The sequence below is a fragment of the Apostichopus japonicus genome, chromosome 22 (genome assembly GCF_037975245.1).
Source record: "Apostichopus japonicus isolate 1M-3 chromosome 22, ASM3797524v1, whole genome shotgun sequence".
Classification (NCBI taxonomy): domain Eukaryota; kingdom Metazoa; phylum Echinodermata; class Holothuroidea; order Aspidochirotida; family Stichopodidae; genus Apostichopus; species Apostichopus japonicus.
The window spans coordinates 18,163,630-18,181,878 of NC_092582.1; the positions used below are offsets into that span (position 1 = coordinate 18,163,630).

The following is an 18,249-nucleotide window of genomic DNA, read 5'->3' on the forward strand; positions in this document are numbered from 1 at the left end:
GATCACTTCTCCAAAATAATATATGATTTATGGATATTGTTTGCAACATATGCCTACAAAAAGATGTATGGCAAGTTGTTAATTCAATCACACCCTAATACCAGCCTCGTCATTATTGTAAAATGTTCACAGAATCGGATTAATAAGGGGATTAGGGGAGGCATTAAACCCAGTTGCATCTCCCACAATGGATCCATCGCAAGGTTTTACAATAGAAAGAAAGTTTCAGTCAGATCTGGCCAGTCAATCTCATTACACTGTTCCTGCAGTAGGCTATACTCTGACAAAATATGGTAGGAAAATTGTACCAATTATTAGTGCCGGACTGGTTGCCGGGGGTACTTGGTAAGCACCCCAGCCTTGGCCCCTGAATCATCAATTTGAAATTAAAAAAGTAAAGTTTTGAACCACTTGTTAGATCTCCTTTGTTTCTCTTTCACCTTTTTGTTTTTCTAACTTTTTTCCATTTTGTAGCTAATATGGGCCTGCCCCATCCCCACCAACCCCCCCCCCCCATACCCTAATCTGAAAAATCTGCTTCTGTGTCACACTTTTGTCAAAAGCGGAATTGTTGATCTTTGGAGGGGAACGTATGTCCCAACAAAATATGTATCTTCAAGGTGGAGAATATTACACCCATACATATGTCATATTGAATTACCTCTATGTATTACATCAGTGAAAATAACTAAAAATATAAATCAGCATCACATCATGCACTTGGCCGACCCAAAAATTTATGAATTTGTTTGCTCACAATGCAGACAAATTCAATGTGTGTAAAAATTACCCACATGTCCGACACTACAATTTGTAACAGGTCATTCCAAGTAGAACATATAACAACTCCCTCGATATTCTCCAATAGCATAAACATCTAGGGCTATACAGCATTCCACAGTCATTCTACTATGATTGAGGTGAAACAGTACTTTTCACTGCCTTAGCTCCCCCCCCCCCACACACACAATGGTACAACCCTTAATCGGACAGAATCAGAAGTTGGAGAAAAATAGAGGGCGCCTGACATTAATTGCTTGGCTGGATTCATTGTATAGCCCCTTTAAAAATGTCCGACTGAGATAGCACCAACATATTCTTCTACAATCTTTTGACTGTTTATTTGATGTTGCATTGATTGCATGGTGCTGAAACTGTTCATTGTACCTGTCCGGCTGCTTCAAAGCGAGACATTTTGGTTTGGAAATTAGAGGTTTAAGCTAATGGGTTTACTGTGGGTCGCCTTCACTATAGCAGGGACGTTTTGTTTATTTAACAGGGACGTTTGGTAAAGGGACATTTTCACTGCATACCAAACACTCAGTACATTATAAATGTCATACCAAGTGTGTTTGAAAACATGGCAATGTGAGCAAAATGTCCAGGATGTCATACCAGGTGTTTGGACTTAAATGGATCTTATTAGCTGGAAACGATTAAGAGGGGATGGAATGACACTGTGTGTATAGTAATGGGTACTTCAATCAAAAAGAATATGAAACACTTATTGATAAGTTTCAATCCAAAAGGATATGGAATAAAGCACTTGATCTAATGACAATTGTTTGCTTAGGCAGGATTTCAGGGGGGCCTACAACTTTATTCTAAGTTTGTATCTTTTATATGGTGATACTTATAGAACTCCACTCAACACACTTGGGTAGAAAAATCCTGCCAAAAAGTGTTCCAGTACTTACCTTTTTTTTTTTTTTTTTGCACACGTTACTCTCTGCAAATTACTTTCCGCTGAAAAAATTCTTGTGCCGAAAACAACTTTATTTTCCACTTAGCAGTACACTATATTTTTCCTCAATTTTATACCAAATTCAGGATGATAAAAATAACATGAGAAAGTATCAAAGAACGTCGATAAGCATGGTTAGACTGAGTTCATTTTAGAACAGTTAGGCTGCTTATAATTTACAAGAGTCTTGGGGTGTTTGTAATAAGGGATAACTTAAAGAAGTATGAGGCATAATATTATATAGCCCTATATATGGGTGCTACTAAAATGAATGACAATTGCGTTACACATAACGAATGACAATATGTTTTACACACTAAAAAATTGCATTGACTAAAACGAATGACCGTATAATGACCTGAGCACAGACAAATTTGCTTCAACCGGATATCACAGTTCAGACTTTAATTTGTGGGTGTCTAGATCTAGTTAAGTACAGACAAGATACAAACGCACCTTATAGTAAGCAAAATTGTAAGTCTGATTTTAAAAAGTAAATTTAACGTCATTTTTCCAATATTAATTGTTAGAAACTAACAATTCTATAATCTTGAAACGGCTTCAGTTATCTTTCTATATAAATCTACAGAGGTAAAAAGCACAGCACTCAAGCGCATTCCCACACAAAAACTTTGCCTGTGGTTTCTATCCGTAAATTACACCAAAACCCTGCAACCACATTTTTGCGCAGAAAACCAATAACCGCATTTACTCCACTCTGTTAATCATTCTATCTCCTCTCAACACTGTCCTTCTTTGTCATTCGCTGTCATTCGCAAATGATAATTAACCCTTTGCAAAGTCAATTGCCATTCACTGTCATTCCGTTTAGTTTGTCCCATATATTCTCACTCTGTACTCTGTTATTGTTAAATTGAAAATATCACAAAAGACACCCCACCCCCTCCCCCTCTGCCTGCCCCCTAAAGGATGAAACTTAGCGAGACTAAATCATCACGGCAGCTCATCTTTATTCACCTTCACGCTATATCGAAATCTACAACCAAAAAAGGTGGCGCTGTTTAACTAAAATTAAACTTGTGCTTACAGCCTAAACTAATGCTTACATCCTAAGCTACAACCTTAGCTATCCTAATAATAATCTAGTCTTGAAGCTACATTTTATCCTGCCAGTTAAATGCTATCTTCCTAAATCCTTCCATGTGCCTAATAATTTCAGTAAGTCATTCTGTTCCTCCCAAAAAACGGTACTTTCCACTGAAAAAAACGTTACTTTCTGCTGAAAAAAAAGTTGTTTTCCGCTGACAAATTTGTGTGCGGAAAACACCGTTTTGTTTCAGCGGAAAGTAACGTGTGTGGAAAATAACGGTACCCCTAAAGGAGCATATGAAATAAAAAGAACTGTCAATCGCAATAAAGTGTATCCAGTTCAAAAGGGATAAAGTAGCCCAGTCTTAAGATAAAAGATAGTTGCCATCATCTTCAGGGTAGCCGTCATCTACAATTTATGTACAAGTTATTTGCACGTTCCATTTCATTTTAACATGCCATGGCCACAGTACAGGCTCTTGGCTTTTAGAAATGGAAGTACGTCACAGGTCAACTAATCTGTCGTCGAAACACTTTGAAACTAACCCCTGCAGTTAGTGTTGCCAGTGTTAGGCTGTCCAGTTACAGTGGCCAAAATTTTACAGTAGTCTAGGCCTACAGTAGGTAATCCTGGCCTCATCCAAAGGTTAATTTGTTAAATGTTGTTTGGATACCTGTAGGTGTATTCAACAATTCCTCCCTAAATATTTGCACTTATATATATATATATATATATATATATTTTAAAACAGCTTGTCGGGATCGAGGCAGTCGGATGGAGGATGGGGGGGGGGGTGGCCTCCATGGTTCAAGATTATTTACTCAAATATTTTAACATTATGAGATTATTTTGCTTGATTTTGAGTGCTCTGACCCTAGCAATTTTTATGTTAGTTTAATTTGTGTTGTATATATCTAGAGTGAATTTTTGTTGTTTCAGGTAACAATGATGTCAGTGTTATGGTATGAGGATGTTCCACACACCATTAGAACAGACTAACTCAATGGAAGTCATGCAGGATACCTGAGAGCCGATCAGCTCAATCCAGGGGATCCACTATCTCTGAATCTGGTGTAAGTATTCTGCCAGTTCTCCATTTCTAAGCTCTGCATATTTATTGAAAACTTTATGGTCGCAAGAATAAGATTCCTCCAGAAACTTATGGTGGTTATTCCAGTTTCAGTGGGTTTTTTTTGTTCCCATGTAAGCACACAATGTTCCAGCATAGTGCTGTGAAAGCATTAGTAGGCTCATTGAAAGCTACAGAAGTGTCTGGCCGAATGTGGAGTCGAAGCCCTGACAATTTTTTCAGTTATTTGTGATATTTCTGATTGTCACCAGACATAAACTGTTACCTTTCATAGTGGTCATTCATTGGCCAGATATTATGATATATTCACACACACACACATGCACACATACATATATATATATATATATATATATATATATATATACAGTATATTTATACTGTAAATATATATATAGATATATAGAGATGTATGTAACCTGTGGTCAAATCCCAGAACTGCCCGATGGTACACGTTAGAGTAGCCTATATGCTAACATTCTTTGCATTGGAGATGCACAGCGCAATGTATAAATAACGGAGAGTCTGCTGTTTAAACTCATCTTCTGTTGAACAAAAATCACGAAATCACTGATGTAGTACATATATGACGGCTCAATGATTTTTAATAAATATATATAGTTTATAAGAAATTTCACTGGAAAATTAAAGAAGAAACTCAGTTTTTGTTGTGATTACTGAAGGGAGCCTGAGTAATATGTTGCAATCTGTATTTGCGAAGATGAAAGGTCATTTGGGATCACTAGGGGTCAAAATGTGAAAACCTTGTAAACACAATATCTCAAGAAGGGAAGCTTGGACATCTCATATTTTATTTAGTATGTCGTTGTGACACTTTCAGTACAACAAGCATATTGTTTTTTATGGAGGTCAAAGGTCATTTGGAGTCACCAAGGTACGCTTTCGACTTTCATCGCGTTTGTTGGACAACGCAACAAACCTGGCTATCCCTATTAGCAATTTTTATGTAGTCTAGGCCAGCAACGATGGGAAAATTAGTTACCTGTAACACAACAACGTGAAGAATACCAAAAATATCCCCATTACTCCATGGAGTAATGGCGATATTTTTCATACACCAATCTGCAGCTAAAAGACAAGATAAATTATTGGGGAAATGTACAAAGTCGCAATCGCTTCCATTGCTCCCCCTAGCTACGTTAGGTACTGTATAGTATACGCCTAGTGTATACTAGTAGAGCCCTAATGTAACAGAAGCCAAGCTATCTTTGTAGGTAGTTTTGGAGATGTTATGTTTTTAGCTCATACCAGCATGCTGGTGTGAGCTATTGTTACAGTGCGGCGTCTATCACTCTATCCGTCAACAATTGGTAAAACCGCTCCCACTCGCACAGTATTTGATGGAATTTCATGAAACTTGGACACAAGGACCATTGGGTAAAGGGCCATCAGGGATGGTCCAAAATTTGGGGTCAAAGGTCACTTGTGGGCCGTAATGGGCCATTTTGTGGAAATACGCAAAATGCTTCTTCTCCTACAGATTCCATGGTACAATGTTGAGGGTTTGTCACGATAGTGCTATGGTAGTTTTACCTTCAGGGTGTTCATGAATTTGAGATCAAAGATCAACTAGGGGTCTTTTGTGGCCCGGGCCGCGGCCCTATATTTTCAAATTGCTCCTGTTCGTACAGTGTATGGCCAATTATAATGAAACTTGGTCACAATGTTCCTCGGGATGAGAGTTACGAGGGGTGTTCGGAAAATTGAGGTCAAAGGTCATTTAGGGGGTCATCGGGGGTCATTCTTTGTAATATTTTCAAATATATCAATCTCCTCAAGATTTTGATGGATCATATTCAAAGTTGAACTGATGATTGTTGGATTGTGTATGAATAAGGTGATGCCTAAAAATTTTTGGTCAAAAGTTAATTAATTACAATTAATCCCCATTGTTTAAAAAAAATCTGAGCCTTCACTTTTTGCCAAAGTTCCTTTAATTTGTCTCCCAGTGTTTGTTTACATTTGTGGTTAAGCTCTGCAGAGGCTGTTAGTGGAATTAAAGCAGGACTGGGAGTTGTTATTAACTGTTGAACTGTAAGCATGAGAGCCCTATAGCCAATCAGCACTTGCCGATTCTTAGAAGTCTTTGAGCCTGAGGTATGTAGGCAGCTTGTGAAGTTATGTCTTGTAGGGAGTACTTGTTATGTCTGCTAAGGTAGAGGGGAGAAAGTTTAATAGGGTAGGCCAGTAGTATTGTTTGAGAGAGTGGGTAAAATAGGATTTAAAGGGGAAAATAGGAATTATAGCCAGTGGTGTGGCAGGATTCTGCTAACGGAGGGGGGGGGGGGGGTTATCCCTCACAGGCCCAAAATTGGTTTTGTGGGCCCTACATTTTTCAGCTCGAAAAGGTATGAGCTTCTGCACCATTGGTGCTCTAGTTATTTGTTTGACACTACAAAAGGCCTAGCTGCCTATTTACAATTCTGCGACATGTTTACTTTGTTCAGAACTTACTTTTGGTGGAAAAAAGTTTAACTTGCATTCTGTATAGAAAGATAATTTTCCAATATGCAATTACGTAGTGCTCACCATGTATCTACCTAAGGGCCTAACCTTTTGTTCATAGAAAGTATTAATGATATAGATCTGTACCATGGAGACTTGAACAGCAGTCATATAGTGGTGAGTGGATTTTGCGTTTGGCGAGTAAAATTTGTAATCATGGTCGCCAAATAGCCAGTACATTTAAAAACATTTGTCGAGGCCTAAAAACCTTTCAAATATGATTTCTTATGGTAGAAATCATGGATACTTTCATAGGCTAAATGGTAAATTGACTTTCCACATTGAGTAAAAGAATCCTGTTGCTTGTGAGGTCAAATCTCATTCGAGGTCAGCAGAGGTCGAACTCTGAAAAGCCTTTACATGATATCTAACAATGGTACCATGCCAAGGTGTAATTGTACATCAACATAGTGGGTTAGGCCATTTATATTGTAACAGTTGTTTCTGGTTTACAAGCAGAAGTCTAGTGTTATGAAGCCATCGAAACCTCAATTCATTTTGCATTCTGGTTGTGAGGTTCTAGCCACCTCAGATCCCTCAACAATACTACTTTGTGATTTTGATAGAATGAGACCTTCCTGTTTTATGTTTTTGTTTTCAAAACACATTTCCTTTGATTTTGGTGGTTAAGCAGTAAATTCTTGCTATCACATGTTGGAACTATGTCATTTACAGAACACTGATAAATAAATTGGTCATTTTCAACAGAGCTCTTAGAAATTTTGCATGATACAGCAGTATGATAGGCATATTTTGTAACAGAAAGAGTGTATGTAACCTTTAACTATTTAACTATGTATTACTAAGCCAGATAAAGGTAGTTGTAAATTAGGCTAGAATGGTACTTGTGACAAGCAACGCCGCCAACAGCTAAGAGAAACCGTATTTCTTTAGGGAGATGTTACATTTTCGACGTTTCTTCATGAAACTGAAGACTGGAGCAAGTCTCAAGTGGAAATGAGCTGGTGTTTTGATGATTTAAGTTGTCATAATACTGGTATTTGTTTATTGGACTGTTTGCATTCACATTGAAGAGGTAACAGAAAACCAAGAGAATTAAATGATATAATACCTTAACCCCCCCCCCACCACCCACCCACCCACCATCCCAAGTGGCACTAGGACATGACACACTGGCAAAAGGTAGCTCCATGCCACGACTTTTAAAACCAATTCACTCCCATACCTTGCAACATAATGGTCTAAACAGCTCAATTTTAACGGTTGTCCGATCTACCGAGGGGACCAAAAGTCAAGTCACTGCTTAGGTTGTGCGACAGAAGACAAGCATTTGCCTAAAGTGTTCAACACTTGGAACAAAACTCGGAAAATCCCTATTCTTTTAAAAAATCAAATACCCCAAAAAGTGATAGTATCTTGTTGGTATCGCCCCCATTCATATTAGCAACAACGTAAGAAATAAATCACATTTTGGTACATTCTGTAATGAGGGGAACATCTTACACTTATCATATGCCCACCCCTTTGCATTGCTAACTTGCAGAACACTTTGTTATTAGTAAAGACAGAATGTGTATACTGTACATTTGCACTAATGGTTACGTAAAGTATCATATATGCTTTGTTCACTAAAAGACCCTGGCGGCCGTGACCATGCTTGCTTACTGTACTACATCACGGCAGCAAGTACATGTATGACAATCTAGCTGGAGTACAATGTGTATGTAGTACAATACTGTGCATGCGGGTATACCACATGTTCTTTTATGTTGCTAAAATGTACATGCTGTTTACTTGCTGTATGCTTGGGCTTACCCTCTGTTTCTGGAAATGATCCAAAACTATTACAGAATTCATTTTCACTACCAGAGAATTCCGGCAACCCAACATGATTAACCATGAACAGTGTCATACGTTCACCACATAAAATGTCTATAACTTTACACAATATTGTTACCAGGATATTAAAAGTTAAAACGTCTTAAAAATGTTTGCATCTGCTGAGAAAAACTTGCGTCCCTACAGTCCTCCATGAAAACATGCACTTTAAAATACCTCTACAGGAACGCACAACACTTAGCTATAATGACCCCTGACAAACATTGGCTTGTGCACAACAGAAGCCTATAGTGATATGTCTATAAGGTGCACCAACAAAAATCAAATGAAAAATGAAACATTATATAACATAAAATAAATGAAACATATTATACAACAACAAATTATATAGTCAAATCCTGAAGAGGGAAGTTTGCCGTAGACTAGTTACCAAAGTAACATTTTGTAGTTGCATTTAAACAGCACCCATTGTATTCTTTGAGCACTATAGATTCAAAACTGCTTGTAGACAATGGTAAGGGCTATTAGCCAATCAAATCAAAGGAATTTGGAAACCACCATTGACTATTTTAAGCATGAAAATCTCTGTATGGAAATGCTGTTAACTCTGTACTTGTGGTTGATTGTTCTGGTTTGTTTGTTTTCTAACAAATTCAATGATCAGTACAAAGGATTGGAATTTAGGTTCTTTTGAGAAGAAGTTATGGTTTTTGAAAAGAAAGAAAGATATTCATTCACAACATGTTTTTCACAGGCCTATAGCTGTGAGTGTGTGTACTTGGGGCTTGTTGCCGCCAAATTGTTTGCCAGACAGACAGAAGCAATTTGAAGGTTTTGCATCCCAGGCTAACAGACTGCGTCCCAGATGTAGGATCCTGCATTCGTAACAATGCTTTACACTACAGTTCTCTTCAAAATTTCTGAAAAGTCGATCTCGGTAAGACTAGTCACTAAGAGTAAGACTTAAGCCTCAGGCCGATAGACTAGGCCTGCGTAGCCTAACATTATGGTACTCACCTACAAGGCTAAATCGATTCATTGTAGTATTAGTTTGGTACGTCTCTCGCGCAAGGCGCGCCATTCTAAAAATCCAAGTGTAGGAAAATCTCAGGACACATGTAACTAACATAATAGTTCCTGGGCATAAATTTAGTAACTGTAGTGTACATGATGTGTGTGATATACCACGTCAGGCAACTCCAGTAGTATCATTTGGTGCTTTCATGGGACAATCCAAGAAATTGTTCGGACAACCGAATATTCAGGACAACTTTAAACATTTTTTTTTTAATGAGCCCTGGTCTGTGATATTTAAGGGAAAGTTTCATCACAAGGATCTCCGTTATATGAGTTCATTATGATGGTTTGGGATTCTTTCCCTTTAATCCTAAGGTATGGTTAGGCTAAGACTAATTAGTCTTAGCCTACATTCTTAACAATGGCTTAAATTAATTAATTTTGGTCTAGGTATTGTAGCTTTGCGGTCACAATTAACATTTGAGTGATTTATTCATCATTTTTAAGTTACCCATGGACATCATTGTCCTGACTTACACCACCTGTTGCCTTATTTACATAGTACTGATGAAATTACCGACACTGTTACACCGATTCAGTGGAGACATAGCGTTATTCTACTGTCTAAAGCTACTTGCGCAACAGGTGCAAGCATCGAATATACTGCAACCATAACAATAGGCTACCATTCAGGCATGACCACATACTGGCCATTCTGTTTTCACAATTAATGCTATCGTGTTTGAAATTGTTACAAGGCCCAGCCTGCTAAGGTTCCAAAAGGCAAGAAACCCAAAGAATACACGGAAGACAGAGTAGAAAGCACTTTGTCAGTTTAATTGGAAAGTAAAGTATAGCTCACACACTTTGAGCAAAGCAAAATTACAATTTAATTAAAAATGAATTAACTTAACTTACTCAAGAAAAGGCACATCCTCATGCCTAGGCAGCCAGGACAGCTCTGACTATTAAACAGGTCTTTTAATTTACCAAGACCACCATGGAGTTAACAATATATTAGCAGCAGCAGGAATGTTGATGGATGAAGGTGAATTGTTAGTAAAATGAGGTGAGCATGGAAAGAAGGTTACTGGCATGCCTTAGATCTGGGGTGGGCAACCTACGGCCCGCGGGCCACATGTGGCCCGCCAGTGATTTTTTGCGGCCCGTGAGATGTCTTAAGGAAGAGAAAAAAATCAATCTATTTTACATCAAAACAAGCTAGCTGCTTAGAATTTATCGGCACTAATGATGCTTTCAGGTAGGCTTATTATCCCCATTAATTATCAACTGTACTGTATTGACATTGGGTTTTTGTGAATACAGATTAAGTACACATTCCTATTGCTTGAAAGTCCTCGGAATCAAAGGTTTGAAATCAACAGCAGGTCGTTGATTAGGCGCGGCCCAGTCAATTTTTCACTCCTTAGATCTGGCCCATTTATTCAAAAGGTTGCCTTAGATGAAATGAAAGGATGAAATGAGGTAATGAGATGGAATGGTTTTAAGGAATGGCTGAATGGGTTAGTAACAAAATGCTGCATTAATCAATTAAAAGATGAAGTGAATATCATAGAGATATTGTTCTAAAATTAGTATAACATGGTTGTTATGTTCTGCTTTTCCAAAGGGTAATATTCATCAATCTGCAAAAAGTCATGAAACTTAGACAAATTGTGTAACTGACTGGTTATAATGACCAAGGTAGTTTTCATCAGTATGTGAAAATGAGAGTGGGCCTTAGGTGAACATATGTCAAAAACCAGTCAGAAATATAACTAAACAACTAGACCGTTTTAGAAATCCTAACCCGGCAAAGTTGATTATTCACCGTCGTAAAATAGGTTAAGAACAATATTTAACTCAATTTCGGCAAAAGTGCACATTCGCCACTATTTAATCCACATTACATTCTTGCACAGACAGAGTCCTCATCATATGTAGCCCTAAGTTAGATCTTGTCACAAATCAGTGTCGTTCTGTTCCAGGAACACAAATTTTGCTGAATTATTACTTCTTATTACAAAGTGTGCATAAACTGTACATGACCATGAAAATACTGTTCAACTCATTTTTGGATTCAGGAATGTTGCTGTTTCTCAGGATGTGCTGACTCTCTTTGCTTGTAGAGCAAAGTCCATTGTAGTATATTCCCTGTGAACCCATGATCAGTGACGAGGGCTGCCATGTTGCAGAGTGGTGCCAATGACGTAATTTTAATCTTCCAAACCAGTTAGCAACATATTGTGCTATTTGTAACGAACAATTGGAGAGCAATTTACCTGTCATTCCGTGCTTGAAATGAATTCACATCAGAATGTGACCGAAGAACCCCAGAGAACATCTAGTAGTCATACTGTAGGGTTTTCTGTTCTTCCATTAATTCAAAATCCTGTGACAAAAGTTCTTGAGAACTTTCATCACCTGAGACGATGGCCCGCTGTTGTTCTGGCGATCCCTCCCCATTGATCCCTCCCCCAAAATCCAAATGTTAACCCCTCTCCCAACATGCGAAAAGTGCCAAAAACGCAACAAAGGCAACATCTATCTTTTGGTAATGTTTATATTCCAGATTGGGTTTCTCGGTGTTGTTAATTTGTATTTGAGAAAATAAAACCGATCTGACAACAAAATGAGGGTACCACCCCCAACCACCGGCCTAAATAATCGAAACAATCATATTTGATCAAAATATGAACAAGTAAATCTACAGCGATATTACATAGTGGATTACAGAACAGATAATACTTCCAATGGGAAGATGAGGGAAGGGGGGCTGTATGTTCATATGTAGATTTCTTTCCCTGAAGATTCAGTACATCACTATTTTAAGAAAAAAGGAGCAATTTAAAGGTACCATGAAACTAAACAAAAACAGACATGGCTGCATTTTAGGCCTACTGTTGACCTCCCGGGCTATATCTTTCTAAATGATTAATTATTTGAGCATCCTCAAACGTAAACTTATAATGTATATATTTTGCTTCCAATGGTATACAACTGGAAAACTCAGTAAAACAAACTTTTCTTAGAGCTAAGTCATCGTGAGCATATATGTTCATGGTTGTTCGTATATACTGTAACAAACACGTTCACGTACACTGGTAGTGACTTTCATACCGCCCTTGATAACCGTTAGTGATACAGTATTATGTCGACACTGGACAGCATTTTGTAATCTGTGTTGAAATTGAAGCAAGTTGTGGCATATTTCAAACGCATCACTATATAAGCAGGCTGTTTTACTTACATGACTGCAGTATTATTAGGAGCTGTTTGCTTTATGGTTGATCGCTTTCATCAATTCACAACTATAAGTTATAGTGAACTATAGAATATATGCATGCATTGGTTACAAGCATAGTCATTGTACATGTATTCATTGTATTATTCGAGCTCGCAATTCTCATTCAATACAAGCTCTGTCAAATCAAATAACCTTAAAGTTGTATGAAAGCTATATAAAGTTGATGCCTTCAAACGTGCAGCTGTGTTTTTTTGCATTGTAAAGTGACTCATGTGATGGAACATTGTGATGACAAGCCTACACAGTTTCTTTTTGGTTTGTTACATAACTGTGACAACAAAAGCATTAACTCTAAAAATAAAAACCTGGCTGGATTAAACTTTAACTTAAGCATCACCTAGGAATTTTCATAACAATAGAAGGTTAAACATATGGCTTTCTTTTTGAATACAAGAATTGGGTGTTGTAATTCAAAGCAAAAGGTAAAGCATCATTTGGAAATTATTTCTTCAAATCAAATTATCTATCATTAATTAAACTCATCTTCTGTGTAAACAATTTCTGGTGCTGGTGCCGCCGGGAGCACGTGCTTCAGATAGTGTGTTCCGTTGTCTATTTAGCAGTGATTTCGAGTTAATTAATCCTCAATATATATATTATAGTAGGTATATGCACTTGTGCAGTAGGCTATATATACAACTTCCGTTTTTCGACCTTTTCCGTTCACTCTGGTCATACTACAACGATGAACAAATTTGCATGTACACAAAAGCAACCAGTCATCTTTACCGATTCCTTTAGTTACTCAATAACTGTAAGCATGGAATGTCTAATCAGTTACATATATTTGTGTAAATGTAAGAGATGCGGGATGAGGGTTCTTGTCAGCAGTTAGCTGACCAGCAGGCTTCTTGGGATTCCCCCTATTGGTCACCAAGTTTGCATGGGGTCAGCTAACCACTTCATTTCACATACAACATGCTAAATGAAGAATAAGACCGCTGTTAGATTTACTATGTAGCTATTTTAGCTCGGCCTCAACATTAAAGAAAATACGCAACGTGAGAAAACTTGGCAAAGTACACTGAAAATTAACCCACTGTTATTAAAAAATTATACCTCAAAGGGGTTTTTACTTTACAATGACACTAACTTGGGGGATGGTCAAGGTACAATTAGCTAGGGACGTGTCAAGTGACCACAAGACTAGTACATTGTGCACATTAATAAAATAAGAGATAGGCTTATCTGGCAGGTGGTTGTATCGTCCAGCAGCACTGAATTTCTGTCGGCTGTTTGTTGTGTCGTCGCTGGCTGTTGACGATGTGGATAACTACAAGTTTTGTGTCCCGAAGGTATTAAATTATACGGTAGACATCGGCTGACTGGTAGTGGTAGGTACCATGAATGATAAAGGTTCGATGAATGTCCGGCAGATAATGGGTAAACTTGTACAAAAAGGGAGAGTGGATGATGAGAGATAAAAAAACAGAAGTTCCAATTAATAACAAATAAGTTCAAAAGAGATGTCCTTCCCAAGGAAAGTAGATAAAGTCCAGGGTACAACAAAGATATTTAATTAATACAACAGTGAGTGAATGACAGCTTTCAGTTCCATCAAGAGATCAATGAACTTCCAGTTAAAAGTGAATATGTATACAGTGCATGAGATAAATAATTCCTCCAGGAAAAGTTGAGATACTATTTTATAAGATACAGCTTATTTTACAACTACCATACTATAGATACTGTATCTCCGCAGTGGATAAACTATAATATCTCAAGGGAGACCAAATTCCACTAGGTCCCTGCCCTGTTGACTGGCTCACAACATAACTGCATCATCTTTTCCTAAGATTCCTGGAAGGGAGCATGCACCTAACCCAGTTATAAATGAAGCACAGAAATTCTATCTAAGAAAAAGGCAGGAAGTAGGGAAGCTGTTTACTGCAGACAGCAACACACAAGCGGAACAAAGAAAGTATAATTGTTGCCAAGGTCTAACTACTACTTATAAAGGGAAATTGAACACAGCATGTGGATTAGAGGAAGAAGCATTAATGTCTATTTTATATGAACGTGTACACACAGTCAGGAAAGGTCTGTCCTATTAAGTTGGACCACCATTATCTCAAATAAGCGTCTCCGTCATAAAAGGGCATTAGCTTTAAGAAGAGGGCAATGTTGGGAAATACCCTAACAAACACCGACCGTCTGGAGAATTCCGTCCTTTGTGAATAGATCAACAACAAATCAGCACATTGATTGGCTGGCGACCAGGGGTTACTTGTATATATACATACATAATACGTGCATGCATGGTATTCATAAATGTGCTTTCCTTTTCAGTGTACGTGGGAAAACCTTGTTATGCTTCGACTGTCTGCGCTGTCATTGTAAAGCTAGGAGATTTTAGTACATGTTTTGGGGTCTGGAGATTCAGGAGAATGCCCAAACCTGTCACAAAACTACTCTATATGTGGATCTCATGCTCAGTGTTTTTCTTAGATTAACTTTGGAAGTTCCACGGGCAATAATATTTCAAAACCACATGAGTTTGAACCTATCCTATGGGTAGTTAATACATATACTTCCTTCCTCACTTACCTGTCTCCCCACAACCTTAACACCTCGTTCTACAGTGCCTAGAATGAACTGGTAACCTTTCAACAATGTGCGCCCTCTATGACCGGCTCCTCCGGCCAATGCCCTTCCTTCTCATTCTACCATCCAAAGTGCCAACATCGTCCATTTTGTTGTCCCGATTGCCTACAGCCACTTTCGTACTGAACTTTGTAACCTAGTTTCAAGGCTTTCAACTCTATGTTGTACACAGTAGAAAAATTGCCAAAAGTGTGCTTTCAGTCTATTGTCAAGCAATGAAAAAAGTGAGAGCTAATTAAATCTGTTTCTTTGATTTTTCTATTTGCAATTTAGAGGTGAAATAACGGAAGGCCTCTCAAGATGGCAGACAGCAGGGATAGAAGAAAGCGCGAAATCCAGGACAACCTCTTTCGTTTGGAGTAAGTACAAGTTTAAATCCAACTTTCCTTCCTTGTTCTCTTTTCAAGTTATTTGTTTATTTCCTTGCCACCTTACACACCTCCACCAAAAACAATAGGGGTCTTGTACTCAATGTGCTGCATCCAAACACGATTCCCATCGTTAGATATCATGTAAATTGCTTTTGAAAATGAGTTTGACCTCCGGGGACCTGAAATGAGATTTGACCTCTCAAGCAACAGGATTCTTGTATTCTATATGGCAAATCTACCATCTGGCCTATGAAAAGTATCCATGATTTCTACCAGGAGAAGTCATGTTTTGAAGGTTTTCGGGCCTCGACAAATATTTTTAAATGTACTCGCTATTTGGCGACCGTGACTAAAAATCTACTCACCAAAAAACGCAAAATTCACTCGCCACTATGACTGCTGTTCAAGTCTTCATAGTGCAGATCTACAACATCAATACTTTCTATGAACAAAAGTTAGGCCTGCATGCAGATACATGGTGCTACGTAATTGTACAATGGAAAATTATCTTTCTGTGCAGTATGAAATTTAAACTTTTTTCCACCAAAAGGAAGTTATGAACAACGTTAACATGTTGCAGAATTGTAAATAAGCAGCTAGGCTTACTGTAAGTGTCTCAAAAATATAAAAACATCTGCAAAAATACCTACAAAGATAGCTTGGCTTCTGTTACATTAGGGCTCCACTGGTATACACTAGGCATATACTATACAGTACATAGCTATAGGTGTAATCCAGTCTTAAGCCTATACAGTACCTCACTGCTACTTTGAACTGCTACTCGATTGGTGTGATTTGTACATTTTCCCAATTATTTATCTTGTCTTTTAGCAGTAGTTCGGTGTGCAAAATATATCGCTATTACTCCATGACACTGCCTTAATCGAAGCAATCTTTTACGCAGTGAATATCTAAGGTTGAAGAGCATCTACCTTCCACTCGCACCTGGTTGAATGAAAATCTTTGCAAAAAATCTTAGCAGCAATAACAGCAAACTTGTTTCAAAACTCCTTAATTGTTGTATATTTTGCGAATTATGACTGATGGCATGTAGGAAATGCCTTTAGAAATAATTTAGGGAGATGTTTAGCCACCTTGGTATTTTGACACAAAACATTTTTCCCTTCACCTCTGTGTTATCGAACCCAATTTACCCTACTCAGATGGGGATGACCAATGTTAAGTTTTAACCATTTCCCTCTAATAAATTGTTAATTTAGATTTTACGAGATTTCTTGAGATATCGTGTTACAAGTGTGTGCGTTTGTGACGACCAGATTGTTAACTTGATATCTGAAGAAGGGAAGGGCGGACCAATTTCATATTTAGTGTGTAGGGGTGCCACACTGAGGACAAGAAGGTTATTGTTTTTGGTGGGAGTCAATGGTCATTCATAGCCATTGTAGGATTTTCATCTCTATTTGTGAGTCATTTGGGGTCACCATGGTGTCAAAATTGTGAAAACCTTGTATACATGATATCTCAAAGAGGGAAGCTTGGGCAGATCTCATATTTAATATTTATATGGACCAGACTATAGTTTTTGCTGGAGATCAATGGTCATTTGGGGTCACCAGGGGTCAACTTGTGAAATTTTTGTAAACAAGTTATCTCAAGAAGCAAAGCTTGGGCAGACCTCATATTTGATGTGTAAAAGTTCCATATTGAGTACAAGAGTGGACGAAGGTCAATGGCCAGTTCACCAGAGGTCAAATTGTGAAAACCATGTTTTACACCTTTTTTGCATGATAATGGGTGACCATTATTTGTCGTTCTACCATATCTGAGGAGAATACTGATGATCATTAATTTATTATTTTTATGTTCACTTTCAGTAACCTGAATCCATTCTTTATTCCACCTGGTGATGTGGTAAGTTGGCACTTAGTCCTTTAACACACTAATCATGTTTGGCTTTGATACAATAGCTTATTCATGTATGGGGGAATCCTCATGCAGGTAATACACTGTAAATGTATGTGTCTATGAACTGAATATGTGAATATGTGACTGATAAGTAAAACCTGTTTGTCTGAGGGACAACTAGAGAAAAATTGCCCTGATAGGATATGTATAATTTAGATTTAATACCCTACATAATAGTTGACAATTGGCTACGGATAGATTAAGCACCCTACTTATATTTAAATCTTCCATCCTTCGTCATTCTGAAAAATTTCATTTCAGTTGAGACCCTTCATCGATGAACTATTGAAGAATATGATGGCCGAGGCCAATGATTTGAAAGAGGAGAAAAGTTTCCGAGAATCAGCTATTCTGTTGCACCAATATTTGTTAGTGTATGTGCAACACATTGTCCCACTCGGACTGGAGTTACCCGAAGATAAGAAACAGGTTTTGGAGATCCGTATGCTTAAAGCAAAGATGTCAGTATTTGCGGTGAGATTTCGTCTTGTTTGACATTTTCCGATATTCACAAAAGACTTGGGAAAATTCTTTATTTTTTGTGTTTTAATTCTTTATTTGAATTGAAGATGAACTAGGTTGGTAATACTGGATGAAGTTGTTTTTATATTATGAACGAAGTGAAACTCAAGTAGGAATGTGAGTTCCGTCAGTCAGGAAGTTCCAGTGAGGTAAAAATGAAACATCAACACTGGCATTCTACATTTAAGTAGACAGTTTATCAAACATCTTTTAGTATAGTGTATATCCAGCAGACATAACAATCTTGATTCATATCATAATCCAACATTATTTCATAAAAAAAGCTATTAC

The 18,249-nt window shown here is 37.7% G+C and overlaps 1 protein-coding gene across 2 annotated transcripts in view; it reads left to right on the forward strand.

Moving 5' to 3' along the window:
* The window catches only part of LOC139963528 (3'-5' exoribonuclease HELZ2-like), a 56,369-nt gene that overhangs the window by 7,783 nt on the left and 30,337 nt on the right, over positions 1-18,249 (forward strand). Inside the window, exons 2-5 of one of the 2 annotated variants that reach the window (XM_071964369.1) lie at positions 3,735-3,868; positions 15,413-15,498; positions 17,346-17,382; positions 17,698-17,910. In XM_071964369.1, coding sequence (XP_071820470.1) covers positions 15,440-15,498; positions 17,346-17,382; positions 17,698-17,910 — 309 coding nt within the window. In that variant the 5' untranslated portion in view covers positions 3,735-3,868; positions 15,413-15,439. Of the gene's footprint in view, positions 1-3,734; positions 3,869-8,810; positions 9,149-15,412; positions 15,499-17,345; positions 17,383-17,697; positions 17,911-18,249 lie in introns of those variants that run through there. The other variant, XM_071964370.1, reaches the window with a different exon arrangement.